Consider the following 18,646-nt stretch of genomic DNA (forward strand, 5'->3'; position numbering starts at 1 on the left):
ACCTCACTTGAACGGGACTAAACTAAAATCACGTCGGCTAAATCACAATTTAAGCGTGAAGTAATAGAGCTCAACCAGATCAATGCGAGATCGACAAACGCAAAGCTCTCTGAAAAAACACAAACACTAATTTTTAAGTTCTGGGCGATCTTCTCCGATTCACCCACAGAAAATTGGGTTGTGGAAATGGAAAAAAAACTGAAACAAAACGGAGATGACGAAAAGAAGTGGGAATTGATACCACAACACATACTTGAGACGCGCATATGTCCCCTTCTTCCGCTTCAATCTGTTTTCAGTTTAAGCAGAGTTAACAAAAAATGGTATAAACTGGTACACACATGGGCAGTTCTCAGGCCATTTTTACTACAGAGAATGAACAGTCATTTGTTCTACTATTGCTTGTTGAAAAAGGTGTTGCCCTTACCACAAGGAGTGGAAACCCTAGAAGATGAAAATGGGTGTCGAGCGTATGCTGTGTCTGTAGTAAACTTTCCATTTCATCTGGCGGTGGCAAAACAATCCGACGAAAGATCTGTTTGGAGCATTAAGGTATTTAAGCTTCTGACGCATGATTTATCTCCATGTTGGGAAAATGTTTTAGAGGTGAAAGGAAGTTCCAAACATGGGCAAAGTAGACAAATTGGTTCCGTCAAATTTGAGATATCTTCCTACGGTAAATGCAACAGAAGGCAATTTCATCTCTTATTTCTCGGCCAAGAATCACAGTATGTTCATTTTTATTGATTCATGTGTAGAAAGGGATATCTCTAGTGATCTTCTTTATTTGAGTCATTGTCATTTGATAAATGTATGGACCATTTCTAAGGATATCTCAAGTGATATGATGTTATTGAGAAGTTAGACATTCAAATTCACTTCCAAACTGTATGAAAATATGAAGCTTTCAATCTTGATATGAATATCTATAGAACAAACAGGGTACAGACATTAAAATACCACTGAGATGAATATGCATTTTCACATTCCTGGTGAATATGAATGAATATGAATTACAATTTGTTGCTTTTGTCGATATATATGTATTCTTTTGTGTGCTGGTAATTTGGATGATTGTAATTTTTCTCTGACATTATTATTTGAGCAAGGGACGGTTAGTATCGCCCTTCGCGATAGGGTTTGCATCAATTAATCATAGCCAACATTGTAGAATACTGTTCAATTCAAACAGCAGCACCAAAAAAAAATCCAATACCCCAAAAAAAAATATACATAGATAAAAAATAAGAGCTCTGTTTTTCTTAAAACAAACAGAATTTTCTTGCAGTTGCGATTCTTTTATATATCTCACTTATAAAAAACTTCATAATACTTGTTTATATAGATGTCTACAATCACCGTAGACTTCAAATCTAATTCCTGAGATAACTAAAACAAAACACAATCTAAACTAATTCATGCGTAGCATAACATATGCAAGGTTGCATGATTTATTTCGTAAACTACGGTGCATAACAATGATCATAATAAAACTGAATGACAACTGCTGCAAGCTGAAACAATCATCGGTGGAGAAGGAGGTTAAAACAGTGAGCCTGCAGTAGATCTTGGCATCAATCTTCATACTCCCTCTTGATGCTCAGAGGACTCACAATCTGATCTTTGAGTGCAAAAAACTGATCCTTTGTAATCGCTTTTGTGAAGATGTCTGCTATTTTCTGTTTTGTGCTTACATACTTCATTTTAACTGCGTTATTTTGAACCAAATCTCTGATGAAATATTGTTTCAAATCAAAGTGTCTGGTTTGCTTTGATGAACCAGATTCTTGGCCAATCTAATGACACTTATATTGTCACAAAAGATCATAGTAGGCTGAACCTGTATCTCTCCAATTTCTTCAAGAAGCTTTCTGAGCCATAAAGCTTATGTGCTAGCTGAAGTGACCGCAACATATTCCACTTTTGTAGAAGAGAGAGCAACCATGCTTTGCTTCTTTGAACTTCATGAGATTAAACTGGAACCCTCAAAATTCTCTTGGCTGCCTTCATTTGTTCTTTTGAAGGATTTTTCATATACCTTAAAACCAATGAAATTGAATAAGAAATTTCAGGGCCTTGTATGTTAAAAACATCAAACTTCCAACTATGCTTCTATATGATGTTTCATCAACAATTTCAACACCATCATCTTTACAAAATACAACTCCATGAGCAATTGGAGTGGAAAGAGGCTTGAAATCAACCATATCAAATTTCTATAACATATCCTTTGCATACTTTTCTTGACAAATAAAAATTTCATTTTTACTTGATAAACCTCCATGTCAAGAAAATGCTTCATGAGACCTAAATCTTTCATCTTTGAACTATTACCCATATATTATATATCATCAACATACAAACTCACAATGAGAATATCATTACCTTTTTGTTTGTAGTAAAGGGTAGGTTCACTCTTATTTCTTTGGAAGTCATTTTGCTAAAATATCCATCAATCCTTGCATACCATACACGTGGTGCTTGCTTAAGGCCATACAAAACTTTCTTCAACTTGTAGACATGATCTTCTTTACTTTGAATCTCAAAACTTTGTGGTTGTCCCACATATACCTCTTCTTCTAAGTACCCATTAAAGAAGGCACTTTTCACATCCATGTGATGAATACTCTATTTCTTTTGAGTTGCAAGAGAGATTAGCATTCTAATAATTTTTTGTCTTGCTACTGGTGCAATAATTTCTTCATAATCAATACCATACCTTTGAGTGAAACCTTTAGCAACCAATCTTGCCTTGTATCTTTGAACACTCCCATCACTATTATACTTGGTTTTATAGACCCATTTTGTGTCAATCTTCTTCTTCGCATGTGGAAGCTCTACAAGCTCCCATGTCTCATTCCTATGAATGAAATCCATCTCTTTGTTCATTGCTTGCATCCAAAACCCATTACCACATGCATCTTCAAAACATGATGGCTTAAAATCAGCTTTAGCAAGTAATGCAAAATTTACTGTCTCACCTATTGGATCTTCTTCTTGTGCTTGATTTTGGCACCTGTCATGGATATCACTCAATCTTGTTACCTTTCTTGGAGGAGTTGAGGATGGACTTCCTCTTGAAATTGGTGAAGGGCTACTTGGTGGGCTTCATGATCTTGAAATAGATCCATTAGCCGGCTGCTCATTATCATTATTAGCAATAATATCATCATCGACAACTGATTTTGGCACCAAGTTAGTATAACATTCAAGGGAGTTTTGGTGGAAAAGAATTTAAAATTGTATATTAGACACCAAGAAAAAATGGGAAGGGAAGGATGATGTTAGAAATTCATAAAATTGAATTTCAACGGGGCATCCAAAAACAACCCGGTTATTTTTTGAGAAGCTAGTGTTTTATGTTTTATAAGATTAAAAATGGAAAATTTTCAAAGCTTTCATTTCAGGATGCAAGATGACTCTAATAGACAAGGTAGAGGCCATGACATTACTAGATGGACCTAAATTAGCAATTGGAATGGCAGTTAAAAATATGCATATTAAGTAAGATTCATAGATAGTCACAACAATAAGGATAATCACCAAAAAGGTTATATGGTGGCAAACGAAGAACATCTTAGGGGAAGTCTGGAAACTCCTTCCAAGATTACAATCCTACAAACTTAGACATTTTTATATAGAGGCAAACCAAATGGTAGACTAGCTCTCAGAAGTGGCAATAAAGTTATAACAGGGATCTCAAGAATTGGATGCAAACAATCTATTCAGAATATTGAAGAAATGAAGTTTTCTTCAATATCAATTAATATAGTTCCGGAGATAGGGTACATTATATGTGAGGATATTGGGTAGGTTATTATGGTCAAGATTAGTTGCTCCCAAATTTTGTCAAATCTGATCTTTAAAGGGATAAGAAGTTGAGTTGTTAGTCAAGGTGGAAGAATGGTTAATTTAGTGAATATCATCTGTTTTGAATCCCTTTATTCTACAGAGTTTGGAAATCAGCTGAAATTAATGAAACTTTATAGAGAAAATACCATGAGCCTTCTCATGGGAAAACATTCAAGAACTAGGTTTTGTGGAATTATAGCCTTGATACTGGTAGAAATGCGATGGAATTACCCTCAATTATATGACTAATGCCTTTCGTAGCTATTAAATGTGACTATAGATTAGATGGGACAAAAAGACTGAAGAGATAAATCAGCTGGGCGAAGATTTGTGCTTTTCATTAGTTGTTCGATGTCAACTTATGCATGGTTCTCCATGTTGGGTGTCTTTTTTAAATGGCAAAGGAGGGCTTAGACTTGTATTATTAATCTACTTGAAACAGTCCATCATATTTTAGCTTTTCAAGATATTTACTATAGTTTTTCTTTTAGTTTATATTAAAATAATTTGAAACTAGACAAAACAGAATCAGTGTCAAAATAAGGTTGTATCACCCAACCTGTCCACATACCCTACAAAATAACAGATCAAAAGATCATTAATGTTGCACATTGACTTCAGGAAGCTGGACAGCATTCAGGGTAGCATCATCAGCACTTTTTTGTATTGACTGGCTTTTGATCGGCATGACCATCTAGAGAGTAAGCCTTCTGATTAACCTGGTTACCTATGTTCTTCGAGAGAAGATTTTGGTTCTTATATTCGTTCAATCATTCTTTTTCTCTCAATCAGCATGTCAGAGTAGGCTTCACAATAATAGACTTTGGAAAGATTAAGGAGTTGGCCTCTTAAGCTACAATCTTCTATTTCTAAAATTGGGATTATTATTATATACACAAATCTGAAAGCTCTTTGTCAACACCAATAATTGGCATCGAATTTTGTGCTTGTCAAGATTCATTTTTGGTGACACTCCTCTGATGGTAGCAATCTGCTAACTGTGATGTCTTTCCATAGACTTCAATATGCTCTGCAAACACTTCGTTGCCTTCTTCACAACAGCAGTCTCATTCAGTAAACAATAGAAATCCTCCACAATAGGAGCTCCAAAATAATACTCTCTCTTTCTTCCGACTCGAGCAATCATTTTTATTTTCTTCAAATTAGACTTCTGCTAGTTTTTCACAGCAGCATTTTCCAGACAAACTTCTCCACAACCAGCTATCCTGGAATCACAGCTCTATACCAATCTGATAGGAATGAATGGAACGGATCAAAAACAATAATTGAATACAGAATACATTATAAAGGTACAGGTAGAAATTATGAATTCATTTCATTGTCTTATCATAAAATCTTTAGATTGTGCCTCTTTTATAGAGGTCTTTAATAGTTTCTGCAAAAGAAATCATCCAAATTAATGGACATAGAAACAAATAGATCAAAATGACTTCTAAAATTTTAATATCATAAAATGTTAATTTTGACCGAATTCTTAATTTCTGCACCCTATTTCCAGCTAAAACTTCTAGTATCTTATTGTTGGAATATTTAATGCTCTTTGCCGTTTGCCCCTGGAGCCAAACGCCCACCTACCACCTCTGACGAATTGCAGAACAGACAGAAAAAATTAATACGGGTAGGTGAGTTTGAAAATGAGAGGGAAAACTTTTTTGGTCAGAAGACAAAAGGGAATGTTCTGTATTCATTCGATCAGAGAGACAAAAAAATAGATTAGAAGTTGCAGAGAAGAGCAGTGGAAGAAGATCAGCAGATCCAATCGTCAGAGTGCAGAGAAAGAAGTTTGTTTATTTCGTGCGTGCAGTTGCACGTCTTCTCTCTGATCATTCTGTAAGTTTATTGTTCATTGGATTCGACCTGTGAAGTAGTGATTGCTCCAGGCATTTTTGTATGCAGCCATTAGAGCTGCATGTTTAAAGTTTGAAGTATTGAAGTCGTTTGACGTTCTAGGGTAAATTTAGGGTTTTTTGGTTGAAGCCGAATGCTCCCAGATCTTGTATTGTTTTAAATCAAAGTTAAATACTAAGTAAGCAGGCATACTTGAATCTATTGTTCTTCCTCTCTACATTGCATTTGAGAAGATCTTTGTTGAATATTTTTATTTCTGAGTCTCTGGTTTTAATCGTGAAAAGTTTCACGTGATATCCTGGTCGCTCGGCTTGTTCCCTGTTTCTCCACAGTGCAAGTCGAGCTCACTCGGCACCTTCCCTTACCGAGCTCTCCTCTTTGTGCCGACTTCACTTGGCACCTGTTGCCTGTCACTCAGCACCTTCATGTGCCGAGCAAGCGTCGAGTAATTTTTGGCACTCGACACCTTCTTGTGCCGAGCACTTTTCTTAAGTGCCGAGCAACCTGCCACTCGGCACCATCAAGTGCCGAGTAAAACTGGCACTCGGCACCTTCATGTGCCGAGCAACTTTTAAGTGCCGGATAATTTTTTTTTTTAGGTTTAGGGTTAAGTTGTGAGTTGATTTTAATCTATATTTCTCACATGGTATCAGAGCTTTGAGGCCCCACATCCAAAGTGAGTTAGGGCATTTATTTTTCTTGGGATTTTTGACATGGCAGGAGATGCAGGAAAGATATGGCAGCAACCACCATCATTTAATGGACAGAATTATGATACATTTGCAAAGAAGATGAAGACCATAATGGTTGCAAATAATTTGTGGAAGTTTGTGGTAAATGGATTCAATGATGTGACTGATCCAACTCAGTATGCTGCCCTAACAAATGCATAGAAGACTCATTTGAAAGAGTCAAGGAGGAAAGATGCTAAGGCATTAAGTTTGATTGAAGCAGCAATGACAGAGACAATTTTTTCAAAGATTGCAGCAGCAAATTATGCAAAGGAAGCATGGGTTATCCTTGAGATGAACTTCAAGGGGGCTGATAAAGTCCGTACTGTAAAGCTGCAGAACATCAGGAGGGAGTTTGAGAACCTTCAAATGAAGGAGAATGAATCAGTTGCAGACTTCAGTTCAAGGACCTCCAATGTAATTAATCAGCTGAAGTCAAATGGAGAAGATTATCAAGAGCAGAGGATAGTGGAAAAGATATTGAGGAGTTTACCTCATAAATATGACCATTTGGTCATGACCATAGAAGAGGCAAAATACCTCACTACTTTGACAATGGATGAGTTGATGGGTTCTCTTCAAACCCATGAGTATAGGATCAATAGATCCACATCTTCTTCTACCCAAGACCAAGCATTCAAGGCTCAGTCAAATCCAAGAGGAAGGGGGAGAGTAAGAAATGGCTCAGGCAAAAACTCCAGAGGCAGAGGCCGAGGTTATGGAGGACAAAGAAATGCAGCAGTAGAAAGCTCAAGAAGAGTAGATGGAGCAAGTAGCTCACAAAATACTTCAAGAGGAGGTAAGAAAAACTACAACTCAAATAAGAGTAATGTAGAATGCTACTACTATCATAAATATGGGCATTATGCAAATGAATGCTGGAAGAAGCAGAAAGATCAGTCAGGACAAGCAAATGTGGTTGATGTGAATATGAGAAGTAAAAGCACTGCCTTCATCTTGTGTAATGTTGGTGAAGAAGAAAGCCCTGAGGTTTGGTACCTCGACAGTGGATGTAGCAACCACATGAGTGGTAATGAAACCTTGTTTTCATTCATTGACAAGAGTTTCAAATCAGAAATTAAGATGGGTAATAATGGAACCCTACCAGTTGTGGGAAAAGGATCTATTATAGTCCGCACCAAGAAAGGTGAGAAAAGGGAAATACAAAATGTGTATTTCACCCCTAGTATGAAGCACAATTTGATGAGCATTGGTCAGCTCATTCAAAATGGATACAAAGTGCTGATGGAAAATGACATGTGTGTCATTCAAGAAAAGGATGGGAGCAAGAACCTACTTGCAACAGTTCAAATGACAAAGAACAAAATGTTTTCCTTGAAGATTGAGACATGTTTCTCATCTCAAGTTAGTGCTGCACCTCCCACACAATCAGCTCTAAGGAGTGTGATTGAAGACCCCTCACGGCTATGGCACCTCAGGTATGGTCATCTTGGCTATGCTGGTTTAAATTTATTGTCAAATAAAAGAATGGTAGAAGGTTTGCCACGTATAGGAAATTCATGTGACAAGTGTGAGGTTTGTATTTTGGGTAAGCAACATAAGCTTCCCTTTAATTCTGAAAATTCTAGGAGGGCTAGATATACATTAGAATTAGTGCATACTGACCTAGTCGGTCCTATGCAAGTTACTTCCATTGGGGAGAGTACTTATTTTATGACATTTATTGATGATTTTAGTCGTAGGACATGGGTGTATTTCTTAAAAAATAAATCTGAAGAATTTGATAAATTTGTAGAATTTAAAGCCCAGGTTGAAAGAGAATGTGGACACTATATCAAGGTCTTTAAATTAGATAGAGGAGGGGAGTATACCTCCAATTCTTTTGTAAACTTTTGTAGGAAATATGGTATTAAGAAAGAGCTCACAGCCAGCTATACACCACAACAAAATGGAGTGGCTGAAAGAAAGAATAGGACCATTGTTGAAATGGCAAGGAGCATGATGAAAGAGAAAGGTCTCCCAACTGAATTTTGGGGAGAGGCTGTGGCAACAACAGTTTACCTAATTAATAGGTGTCCTACAAAGGCAGTCTGTGACAGAATTCCAATGGAAGCTTGGTCACGAATAAGATGGACAGTTGAACACCTAAGGGTGTTTGGATGTGTTGCATATGCACATGTGCCTAAAGAGCAAAGGCAAAAATTTGATGATAAAGGTGTGAAATGTATTTTCACAGGGTACAACCCAGAATCAAAGGCATATAGATTGTATGACCCATTGAACAATAAGATGATGCTTTCAAGAGATGTGGAATTTCTTGAAAATCAGTCTTGGTATGGTTCAACTGATGAGTCACCGAGCACTTCAAGTAAAGTGCCAATTATGAGTGAAGAAGATGCTGATGAACAAGAAGAAGAAGGAGCAAATAGAAGAAAAGGCAAGTAGATTTAGACAGTGCCGAGCTCCTCTAGGTATGATCGAGTGTCAACCAGTGAAGACCGACCAAGTCGGCAATGCAGCAGCAACGAAGATTCTAATCCCACACTCTCCTCCCCGTTACCAAGAAAGACCAAGAGTCTTAGGGAGATATACCAAGATGAAAGGTATGAAGATTATGATGAGAGTGTTAATTTTGCATTATTTTCTCATAGTGATCCAATATATTTTGAAGAAGCTATTAAGGAGAAGAAATGGTGTAAGGCCATTGATGAGGAAATAGATGCTATAGAAAATAATGAGACATGGGAGCTAACTGAATTGCCTCCCAAGAAGTAAGTGACTGGAGTGAAATGGGTCTATAAGACCAAATGCAATGTTGAAGGCAAGATTGATAGGCATAAGGCAAGGCTGGTAGTCAAAGGCTACAAACAACAGTATGGAAGAGATTATGATGAGACCTATGCCCCGGTTGCAAGAATGGAAACCGTGCATACTGTCATAGCAATTGCAGCTCAACATAAGTGGAAGGTATTTCAAATGGATGTGAAGTCTGCCTTCCTAAATGGTGTATTGAAAGAAGAAGTGTATGTGGAGCAGCCACTTGGTTATGAAGTTGCAGGTGAAGAGAACAAAGTATAGTGATTGAAGAGAGCTCTCTATGGGCTCAAGTAAGCTCCAAGGGCATGGTATAGTAGGATTGACTCATATTTGATGAGCAATGGCTTTAGCAAAAGCAATGGCGAGCCCACTCTTTACATCAAGGCAGCAGATGGTAATGTATTGATCGTTGTCTTGTATGTAGATGATTTGATTTTTTCTAGTAATGATAAGACTCTAATTGGTGAGTTCAAAGAGGCCATGAAAAGTGAATTTGAAATGACGGACCTAGGTCTCTTGAAATACTTTCTAGGCATAGAAGTAAAACAAATGCATGATGGCATTTTCATCTCTCAAGAAAAGTATGCAAGGCAGATCTTGGAGAGATTTAAAATGCAGAATAGTAAGGCAGCCCCCACACCAACAGCAGTAGGTCAAAAGTTGAGCAAGGAAGACTCTAGCAAGAGAGTGGATCCAACACTATACAAGAGTATGGTTGGAAGTCTAATATATTTGACTGCAACTCAACCAGACCTAATGCATGTAGTAAGTTTGATTTCTAGATTTATGGAAATACCAAAGGATTCCCATTGGCAAGTGGGAAAGAGGATCCTAAGGTATGTGAAAGGTACCAAGGGATTTGGAATTTTGTATACTGCAAATGATGATTTCAAGTTGGTAGGTTATACTGATAGTGATTAGGTTGGAAGTTTAGATGATAAGAAGAGCACTTCCGGATACATATTTCATATGGGATCGGGTGCAATTTCATGGGCATCCAAGAAGCAACCTATTATTGCTCAATCTACAGTAGAGGCTGAATACATTGCAGCAAATGCAGCAGCATGTCAAGCAATTTGGCTAAGGAGGATCTTGACAGATTTGAATGAAAGGCAAGAGGATGGAACTACAATTTATTGTGACAACATCTCATCTATTGCATTGTCCAAGAATCCAGTCTTCCATGGGAGAAGCAAGCATATAGAAATCAAATATCACTTCATCAGAGAGTTGGTGGAGAATGGGGATATCAAGATGGTTTTTTGCAGGTCTGAGCAGCAGCTAGCAAACATCTTTACAAAGCCATTAGGCATTGGAACTTTTGTACACCTAAGAGAGAGTCTTGGTGTAATTGATGTGGATCAACTGTGATTCTTGTTTGTTTGGCTCGGGACAAAGGGGGAGTGTTGGAATATTTAATGCTCTTGGCCATTTGCCCCTGGAGCCAAATGCCCACCTACCACCTCTGACGGATTGCAAAACAGACAGAAAAAATTAATACGGGTAGGTGAGTTTTAAAATGAGAGGGACAACTTTTTTGGTCAGAAGACAAAAGGGAATGTTCTGTATTCATTCGACCAGAGAGACAAAAAAATAGATTAGAAGTTGCAGAGAAGAGCAGTGGAAGAAGATCAGCAGATCCAGTTGTCAGAGTGCAGAGAAAGAAGTTTGTTTATTTTGTGCCTGTAGTTGCACATCTTCTCTCTGATCATTCTGTAAGTTTATTGTTCATTGGATTCAACTTGTGAAGCAGTGATTGCTCCAGGCATTTTTGTATGCAGCCATTAGAGCTGCAAGTTTAAAGTTTGAAGTATTGAAGTTGTTTGAAGTTTTAGGGTAAATTTAGGATTTTCTGGTTGAAGCCGAATGCTCCCAGATCTTGTATTGTTTTAAATCAAAGTTAAATACTAAACAAGCAGGTATACTCGAATCTATTGTTCTTCCTCTCTACATTGCATTTGAGAAGATCTTTGTTGAATATTTTTAGTTCTGAGTCTCTGATTTTAATCGTGAAAAGTTTCACATGATATCCTGGTCGCTCGGCTTGGTCCTTGTTTCTCCACAGTACAAGCGGAGCTCACTCGGCACCTTCCCTTGTCGAGCTCTCCTTTTTGTGCCAAGTTCACTTGACACCTGTTTCCTGTCACTCGACACTTTCATGTGCTGAGCAACTGCCGAGTAATTTCTGGCACTCGGCACCTTCCTGTGCCGAGCACTTTTCTTAAGTGCCGAGCAACCTGCCACTCGGCACCATCAAGTGCCGAGTAAAACTGGCACTCGGCACCTTCATGTGCCGAGGATAAATTTTTTTTTAAGGTTTAGGGTTAAGTTGTGAGTTGATTTTAATCTATATTTCTCACACTTATATTTAGTTAATATTATGAGGGAGAACTTAAACTTTCGAGGAATGAGGTAGAAACAAAATGAGAATAGAAAATATCCCCAGGCTCTCTTCAAATCATGTAGAAATGAGGTCCTTTAGAAAGAATCCACCCAAGCCTTTAAAGAGAAGTGATTCTGTAGAACACAGTCTCTTTGTTTGTATCTCTTGAGAAGGAGAAAAAGTAGTATATTGGCCTCACTCCTTCACATTTTAGTAATAGTATATTAGAACACGTTGATCAGAGCACTTTCATGCCTGAAACTTAAAAAGATAGTAAAGATTGTTAAGGGACTACTCCAACAATTTATTTACCAGAGCAAAATGGTGGTCAGATATTTAGCAAACTGGTGCTCAGATATTTAGCGCCGTCCTCTATGGCTGCCCCACCATGTATGTGATTTTCCTGCCACTCGCCATAATATTTTGACAGCAATAGATCAGTATTTGGGACGGGCTTTTAGGGTTTGCAAAATGACAGTTCTTTTAACAAAAAGACCCATTTCCATCTCAAATAATCAATAAACATAGGGTTTTCAGTGCACGATCACCCACATCAGAGCTTTCTGTGCCTTTTTAAGAATACGGTCTACGCTGTTAGAAATCCTATTTGGATTTTGAAGAGCAGATTTTATTGAATTGAAGAGTTCATGATTTCTCAATGCTGTGTAAATGATTAGACGCATAGCTTAATAAAGAGTTGGTAGAAATATTGTTGTGAAATCCTGTGTCTTGTAGTTAATCCACGTTTTAATATTTCATTTGAGTATCTGATTTGTGTTGTTTTTCAACATTGGAATTAAATGACTTGAACGCAGGGAGTGCCATAGTGTTGGGAAAGTCATAGTGTAGATAGTGTAAAATGGTGAATTTGGGTAACTTTCAACATTTGTCTTCGAACTTTTGGTGTAACCACAAATGCTTAGTGATTTTATTGAGGCATCTTGATATCATTTAGATGATCTGTATTCTTGACACAGACTTATCACTTTTCTCCTCTTTACTTCATTTGTTGCTCATGAACTTTGGATGTCTTATTTTCTGTTTGTTACCATGAGCATATTTTCATTCCAAGTTGATTCTGAAAGATTGCAGTCAACTGTAAGGTTTCAGACTGATGTAAATCTGCCCTTTTGATATTCTGTATTGTTCTTTCAATCAGTTTTGATGTTCTAATCTCTTATAAGCATGCTGGGCTCAATAACCCTTGTGGGAGCCTACGGTTATATCTGCGTACTTGTTAAGAGTTTGGATGCTGCACAGGAAACAAACATGTTAGAAAAAATAGATCAAGATTTTTTTATGATTTTTAGATGTAAATGCATGTGCGGGGCAAAGGTTGAGCTTGTCGGTCATTGCTTAGATCATTTTGATCTAACTCATTTTTTGCATCTGTAAGGTCTAGAATGGGAGCATGTAAAGACGGGACAAAAGAAGAAGCAAGCGTGTGGGCAACCAGTGACAAGCCAGTCATTCCAAGAAATGGCTGGCACCTATGAACCCTTTACTTTTTCATTATTTCATCTTTGTACTTGCATTTACATGTAAAAGTCTGATTCTGATGTATTTTTTCTTATTGGTTAGTTTCACGGCATGTGTGAAACACTATGGACTTTTGATAAATGAACTTACATTTTCAGAAAACATGTTGTATCTGTTTTATACATTGCCTTTTTTTTTATGCTTTTGTCATAAAATGTAATTCATAATCCATAAAAAATAAAATATCAAGAGTGGAGAAATAAGTTATGTCAGCAACACGACCTTTCTTTTTGGACTGATAGGTCAAGAGGAAAACAAGTACCTGCTGCCAAACTCCCAAAAAATTGCGTTTGCAATGCAAGAAATGACCGTAAGTAACCCAAATTAGGTTTAGGGTTAGGAATACATTTTAGAATATGCCATTTGGCATCCATTGCAAGAGTAGAAGGTTCTATAAGACATGGCAGAAGTCAGTGCAAAATTTGAAGAATCCAGAAATGGTATTCCAACTTCTGACAGGTATAACTTTTGATTGGAGACTCTGATTGACGAATTGTTTACAGTTTTGAAAAGCTCTTTAGCCTTATGGAACAGCCTTGCTCATACCCCATTTTTTGCGCCCGTACGAGGCTGTTTAGTGCGACAAATTTGACTTTGAATCGTTCTTAGGGGGTCGCTAGATAATTTAAGACTGCAATAACTTTCAAATCGTAAAGCCTTTGGCCTGTGTCTTTTTCTGGAATGCTTTAAATTACAGTTACAATCATCCCTCCAACTTACACCCTCTAACTCATCATAACTATGGCTCCATTACAAAATAACTTATATTTTGCACTAGCACATCCCGAGGTGTTCAAAAACACTAACCTTGAAAACCAATAGTGAAAATATGAGAGTTGGCATATTTGTTTGGCCCAAATGGGTATCCAGAAATACAAACACATTAAACAGAAACTAACACTAAGCATAGTTTTGGGTGATACAGGATTCTCGTTACACCACTGGATGCTCCTGTATCCTAAAAACAATAAGGTAGACCTCCAACAACAAATGGAAGATTGATATATACAACGCCAATGGAGGCAAATTTCGGCAAATAAATTTCGTTCATGACCATTTGCATATACCTGAAGTACCCAGATGAGAGAAATTTTTAGTTGCAAGTGTTTGGTGAGATAGAATATAAAACATAAAGCGCAGGTTCACAAATAATCACACTAGAATGCAAACTCAAATATTTAGAAATGCTATTACAAACTGGAGAAGGCGCTAAGGTGCCTTCATAAAGATTTAAAAAAAAAAAAAATTCTTAGAAAATGCAACTTATATTGATATGGTGGCATACGTGCGTATAGCAAAGAAGACTCCTTGTAAACAGAGAATAATGATAAAAGAAAAATGAGGGCTTGAGTTGTAAAATGACCACAATGGCAAGCAGGGTTAGCATAATAATCGAAATAAAAGAAGAAATGCTTTGATTAGACACGACTAATAATCACTTCCTTGCCAAATATCAAATACCTGCAAGGAATTCTTATAAATGGCGAGTTAAATAAGTAAGAAAGGCAACGAATCCCTGCAAAGTTGGTGCCCAGAACATAAATGAACACTTAGAGTGTTTCAAATCCCATAAATTCCTCTGTAAAACTCTAACGTTGATAGGAATAGAAAGCTTTACAATGGTCAAAAAGGCATGGAGTGGCGGTTGTAAGAGGAGCACATAACCCTAATCTTCATTATTTTCTTCCCTTCAACGTTTTCCAGAATGTGCGAATGATGCAATTAAAGAAGACTTGTTTGGTTTTAGGGTTCATATTCCGAACGCATGAAGAGAAAATTGCCATTTAGCGCATCTCCTATCCAATCCTCACGCTTCAAGTTGAAAACTTATCTTATTATTTTTGGGTTTGAATTGGTTTAGCCTTTCAAAATTTTCAAGGGTCGGTTTAAAAGGTTAGGTTTATTTACATCTAGTAACTTCATCATGAATCAACTAAGTATTTTGTGTTAGATTTAATCAATGTAAATTTTAATTTTCTAGTTATTATTGTTAGTAATGTGTTCAATTTCAAATTGTAATTATTGTTTAACTTAATTGATGCTTTATAAATCAATTAGTTAATTCTAAAATATAGGAGATGCATTATTGATAGATTTTTGAAAAGGTAAGAGACTTAAAGGTGGTCGAGTCATGATCTAGAAAGAAGCCTAGTGGAGTCATGTTGGAAACAAGTAAAAGTCTCCATGTTGATTAAGTCTCCTTATAGGAGTATTGATTTCAAACTGGTGCCATGTGTAATAGATTTCCCTAAGACCTTCAATTGAAGTTGAAATCATTTAGGTGTCTTTAAGAGAGTTTTGAGTCATTTTTGGAGAGTCTCTTGGAACCTTTTGACTTGTCATCATGGGTGTTTTGTGGAAGAGCAGTTTGATGGTTTACAAACATTGTTTGAAGCATTTTGAAGACCTATTTTCAAGGGTTCTAGTTTCCATTCGACCTAGGGTGTTTCCACGTTTGGAGGAGCAATTATTGAGCAGTTGAGGGCAGTTGAGGGCTACTTGGATATAATCTATCATTTGTACTTCATTTTTCAATTAGGGATAAAGAGCCTTTGGTTTTTTTTTTGTATTGTACTTTTTCTGTCACTATTTTAGTGGATTTGATGTTTTAGAAGCCTTTGAGAGCAAATACAAATAGATTTTGGCCTATTTTGGCTACTCTTTTCTATTTGCATCATTGTGATTGATGTTTATTTTCTGATTTTTCTTGAAAACCTTAAAGTTTATGTCTCATTTATGCACCTATTAGAGTTCGTGAATTAGTTGTATAGGTCATAGGTTGTGTTGTGTAGATTATTAAAGATATATTTATTGTCATCCCTTCAGTTTAGATTCATTCAAGGCTTCATATGAAACATTTTTATGCAGAAAATTTCAATCGAAGTTGTGTTATACAAGCTATTTAAGGTTCTCTTATTGTGTTGTTTAAATATCAGTTCCTTCATAATATTTTGGCCTATCACTTTACTCTTGGTTTTCCAAAGTTTCATTACACTTTTATCCCTTTTCCTACCAAGTTTCATTGGTTTTTATTAGTTAGGTGATTCTGCTTATTATATTTAATAGGAACCGACCTAGCATCCAAAGTTTAGTCAAAATATAGGATAACCGCACCTTTGATTGATCCCATGTCCTACAGAAATTCTAAGTGTTTAGATGCTTATAACAAGGTGTAATTTATGGAGTTAACAATAAGGACTTTGAAGATGGGATATATGCAGTGTTACACAGGGATTCACAACCCCCTCTTAAACCTTGGAGTACTCGTCCCCAAGATGTCCCCGCACCAGGTACTCACGTACCCAAGTACCCCCACCTCCGCCATTCTGCAACCATGCTGCCACTAGCATGGGGACTTGGATTTCTATTTGACTTTTTTTTTTGAATTTTACTATTGGGTATGTAATATGTTACTGTGTTGAATGTTCAATGGTTCTAGTTCATGTTGCAATTTAGCTATGTTCAATTATTTTAATTTGGTATGTTCTACTGAAAAATCATTTTATAACAAGCATTGAAGTTCTATATGTATACTATACAACACTCCTCCCTGCCTTGACCTCCCCTTGCCATCGTCCCCTGGCCGTCTCGAAAATGAGGCCCATTTCCCCCCCATCTTGGAAACTTGTTTCGATGTCTTTCCGTACCAACGTACCATAGTACTGGGGTAACATTGGATATATGAGAAAATTGGTTTTCCAACCAAGTGTCCTAGAGAATTGCGAAAATTGGGAAGTGTTCAATGATGATACACAAATCATAAATTTCCTTGAATCCAAGGAAAATTTTGATGAGCTATACTTTGAAGGAAGCAAAAATTTGCAAATGATGTTATCTCTGATGAAGATCCCGACACTGGTTAGGAAGTTATGCAACTAAAAGGAAATAAGATCCTCAAAGGTCTCATCTCTTTATAAAAAACTATTTGGCAAACATGATAGATATGTCAAAGAACAATATAAGATTAGGACAAGTTATTAGAGACAATATGAAAAATACAATATTGGGACTGAAGGAGATCCTAAGCTGATTCACATTTGTAACTGGTGCATTGATGAAGAGGAGAGATTTATAACATTTCTTTCTGAATACAAGGATGTATTGGCTTAGTCCTATGAAAATCTGAAGTCTTTCTGTCCCAGGGAAGTCTAACGTGACATTCCTCTAAAGTTTGGCATAGTTCCTTTTCGTCAAAAAACAGATGCAATATAATCCAAAGATTTTGGGAACCGTCCTTTTTGAAATTCAAAAGATGCTAGAGGTGGGTATTATTTTTCCTATCCATCATTCATCATAGGTAGCTAATGTAGTTTTTGTTTGAAAGAAGAATGGAGAAATCCATGTGTGGATTTTCACAATTTAAATCAGTTATCTTTCAAGGATAACTACCCACCGCCAACTATGGATCAAGTTCTACAAAGTGTCATTGGTTTAGAGATGCTATCTATGCTTGATGGCTTTTCGGGCTACAATCACTATCAGGTTTGAGAAGATGATCAATATAAGACCGCATCTACTACCCCATGGGACACATTTGCATACCATCGAATGCCTTTCGGTCTTATCAATGTCGGAGCAACACTTCAGTGTGTAATGGATCTTTCTTTCAAAGGACTCTTCAATGAAAGCATCATTGTGTATTTGGATGATTTGACTATTTTCTCCAAAACGTGTTAGGATCATTTCTATCATCTCTGACAAGTCTTGGAGTGATGTAGATGACATGGCATGTCATTAAATACCAACAAATCAGTTTTTTGTATGATGGAAAGGAAGTTGTTAGGACACATTGTGTCCAAAGAGGGTATCGAAATTGATCCAGACAGGCTGTAGGTAATTCAAAGCTTATCTTTGCCATCAAGACAAGAAGCAGTTTACTTCTTAAGAAAGATGAATTTATTACAAAGATTTGTTCTTGATTTTGTTGAAAAGAATTGTCATATCATCGATATGATGAAAGGAAAAAAATGCCGACTGAAGAAGGGAGGACAACATTTGCAGAGATAAAAATGTGATAGCACATGCACCAGTGCTAGTTTTCCCTGATTATTCAAAGACCTTTATTATGTATAGTTATGCTTCTGAGCTTACCATTTGTGCTATCCAAATATAGAAGAATGATGAAGGCATTGAATCACTCATTTCATTCACGATTTGCCATTTGAAGACTCATAAGTTGAAATATAGTTAGATATACATTGTGGTCAAAGCAGTGAAGCATTTCTGGTTTTACATCTTGAACTCGCATGTCATAGTTCTTGTTCCAGCAATGAAGGGTGCTCCCCATAATACCATAAACACATAATAGAAACAAAGGAACAACAAAAAATGTGAGAACAAAATATGGACTTCTTATTATTGCCGCAAATGTGGAATTAAAAAATTCACAAGCACAATATGCTAATCCACATGGACACCTTCATTATAGTAATCTGCAAGAGTAAGCTGTGAACTACCACCCATAGCTGTCCTAGACAATGTTCGAGCCTTTCTT

General features: G+C 36.8%; 1 protein-coding gene across 1 annotated transcript; it reads left to right on the plus strand.

Moving 5' to 3' along the window:
- Nucleotides 1-22: 22 nt before the first annotated feature.
- On the plus strand, nt 23-13,254 carry LOC149536427 (uncharacterized). The gene is made up of 2 exons (XM_089805685.1): nt 23-552; nt 13,010-13,254. The coding sequence occupies exons 1-2, from the start codon at nt 187-189 to the stop codon at nt 13,013-13,015; spliced, it is 372 nt and encodes a 123-aa protein (XP_089661811.1). The 5' UTR covers nt 23-186; the 3' UTR covers nt 13,016-13,254.
- The last annotated feature ends 5,392 nt before the right edge of the window (nt 13,255-18,646 follow it).

The sequence above is a fragment of the Cupressus sempervirens genome, chromosome 10 (assembly GCF_028749045.1).
Source record: "Cupressus sempervirens isolate cs-2001-9-10 chromosome 10, ASM2874904v1, whole genome shotgun sequence".
In the NCBI taxonomy this organism is placed as follows: Eukaryota; Viridiplantae; Streptophyta; class Pinopsida; order Cupressales; family Cupressaceae; genus Cupressus; species Cupressus sempervirens.